This window comes from Nanorana parkeri, unplaced genomic scaffold (assembly GCF_000935625.1).
Source record: "Nanorana parkeri isolate BGI_ZX_2015 unplaced genomic scaffold, ASM93562v1 scaffold360, whole genome shotgun sequence".
NCBI classification, from domain to species: domain Eukaryota; kingdom Metazoa; phylum Chordata; class Amphibia; order Anura; family Dicroglossidae; genus Nanorana; species Nanorana parkeri.
This window is the reverse complement of record NW_017306628.1, coordinates 384,485-387,294: the sequence shown is the minus strand read 5'-3', so window position 1 is coordinate 387,294 and position 2,810 is coordinate 384,485. Positions and strand designations below refer to the sequence as shown.

General features: G+C 45.1%; 1 protein-coding gene across 1 annotated transcript in view; it reads left to right on the top strand.

Moving 5' to 3' along the window:
- Positions 1–2,810, top strand: part of LOC108788902 (cystatin-like) — an 18,053-nt gene that overhangs the window by 9,518 nt on the left and 5,725 nt on the right. Inside the window, exon 3 of the mRNA XM_018558802.1 lies at positions 1,734–2,009. Within this exon, the coding sequence (XP_018414304.1) occupies positions 1,734–2,009 (276 nt within the window). The remainder of the gene's footprint in view (positions 1–1,733; positions 2,010–2,810) is intronic.

Sequence of the window (2,810 nt, the reverse complement as noted above, 5' to 3'; positions counted from 1 at the left end):
TCTGTATATATATATATATATATACACACACACAAAGCTAAAATGGTTCCTACTCCAGCGGATACATCTCCTATAAGCCCACACACAGATGTAGCACATCAAAGTGATACAGGTATATATATATATAATACCGATTTTAATATGTATCAATAAATGTAAAGTTTTACAATTCCAAAGTTGTTGTTGCACCCAATACCTAAAAAGCCCCAATGCTTTTCTCTATATGTATTCTCAGATGTCAGGGGAGACATCTGAGGTCTAATGGATGTCTCCCTAAAGAGAACCTGTCACCTCCAAACGCTATTACATAGGGGCTTGTTAGCCCCTATGTGGTAGCAATAACATTAAGTGAAAAACAAATTAAAAAGTGCTAAGAAAAAGTAAAAAAAATAATAAAATAAACATTTAAAAATGTAAAACCAACGTATGCATAGGGCATGCATGTGTCCGTAACCGATGTTTGAGCCACACATGTTCGGTATCACTGCGAACATCAGAGTGAGAGTTATCATTCTAGGGCTATTCCTTTTGGAGTTCTGTCTTGAAAAGACCACCCTAACTCTTCTCAAGACAGTTCAAAACAAGAAAGTTAACAAATCCAAGCCAGATGCATCTGCTACCCTTGATGTCTGACCAGTCTGGGAATTCCTGGCGCAGCACAGACTTCACACTATATCACTAAGTCCTGGTGTGTAAAATGGAACTCTTTCCCACTGAAAAGTAATATAAGGGGCCCCTTCCCCACTGACCATTAATTTAAGGGAGCTCTTCTCCACTGACTTCCAATATAAGGGGGCCCTTCTCCACTGACCACTTATATAAGGGGCCCTTCTCCACTGACCACTTATATAAGGGGACCCTTCTCCACTGACCACCAACATTAGGGGGCCCTTCACCACTGACTACTTATATAAGGGGGCCCTTCTCCACTGACCACCAATATAAGAAGTCTCTATCGCTGACCACTTATATAAGGGGGCCATCCTCCACTGACCACTAGTATAAGGGGGCCTTTCCCCACTGGCCATTAGTATAAAGGGGCCTTTCTCCACTGACCACTAATATAAGGGGGCTCTTATCCACTGACCACTTATATAAGGGGGCTCTTCTTCACTGATTACTACTACCGTAATACATGAAGGCCCTTCTCCGATAAACACCAATATAAGGGGGCTCTTCTCCACTGACCACCAATATAAGGGATCCCTTCTCCACTGACCACTACTATAAGGGAGCCCTTCTCCACTGACAACTAGTCAGTGGAGAAGCATGATGAGATTTGTAGTTTAACCACAGCGGTAATGACTAGGTTGCGTACGCCTGTAGCAGATGTTTTTACTATTGGTATAAGGGTACAATAACTATTTTACTATTACTTGCCAGAAAAAAATAGCTGTTACATAAATAACGCTGTTGAACTTCTGAAAACGTATTGTCACCATTAACTGCACAAATACTTAGATCACACACCACTAACCAAGGCTCTTCAAATGCACGAAACATAATCCTCTACTCCAGCAGAAATCATCTGCATGATCACGTGACTCAAGCCAACGCCTAAGCGGACATATTTAATTTGGGCAAACTAATATAAATTCATATTTTTTTTGTTTATAGTAAAACTGTAAATATGAAAACATACAGATAGCCAACACAGTTCTGTACGAACGAGACACAGCAGTTGTTCTCTATTCGCTTGCGCTATTATTAAACGTTTTGTTGTTGCCCACAAGAAAGATGGCACCCGCATTCCAGTTCGTGCATGTTTGTGGTTTATGACCAATCCTCAGCTGATTCCTTCAGTCATGGCGAAGCTTCTCTATTTGGCTGTGGCGTCCGTGCTTTTAGCAGTATGTTTTGGGTCGAGGCTTCTCGGTGCTCCAAGGCAGCTGAGTGAAGATGATAAGAATGTAAAGGACGCGCTGGTGTTCGCCATGTATAATTTTAACAAGGCCAGCAATGACATGTTCGCCAGCCGCCCAGTGAAGGTGCTCAATGCCACCGTGCAGGTTAGTGTGCGCCGCTAGGGAGATAACGGTACTGGGCTGGGATCGGGAGTCTCATACCCTGATCAATCCCATACATCTCTTTACTAATCTCTGTACTGAAATGTAAACTGCTTAACTAAACCGTATGACTGCTTGGATTTCCCAGGTCCTAAAACACTCCTGTTGCTATGGATAACGAATGTCCTGACATACATAATCTATGCAAGTGTATCTCTAGCCAAAATGTTGCCTACGGCAGCCTTTCTGAGCCTATATTATGGCCACTGGACCCTATAAAAGTATTTGGAATCTAGTTCCCCCCAGTCTAAAATGTAAGAAATGAGGCGCTGCCCCCTCCAAAATCTCAGATTGGGGTCTGGTATGGATTTTAAGGTGGGGCTAAAAATACTGAAAACACAACAAATATGGGGTTCCCCCTTCACATAAGGAGCCCTGTTTAAATTCACAACACCCTATTTATATCAGAGTTCCCCCTTCACTTTTGTATCATGAGCCCCCTTCACATCAGAGTCCTCAGTCCTCGCTGAGTTCAACCATCGTGACAGCGGTAAGGGGCGCATGGCGTGGGCGACAGAGCGGTAAGGGGCGCATGGCGTGGGCGACAGAGCGGTAAGGGGCGCATGGCGTGGGCGACAGAGCGGTAAGGGGCGCATGGCGTGGGCGACAGAGCGGTAAGGGGCGCATGGCGTGGGCGACAGAGCGGTAAGGGGCGCATGGCGTGGGCGACAGAGCGGTAAGGGGCGCATGGCGTGGGCGACAGAGCGGTAAGGGGCGCATGGCGTGGGTGGCAGAGCGGTAAGG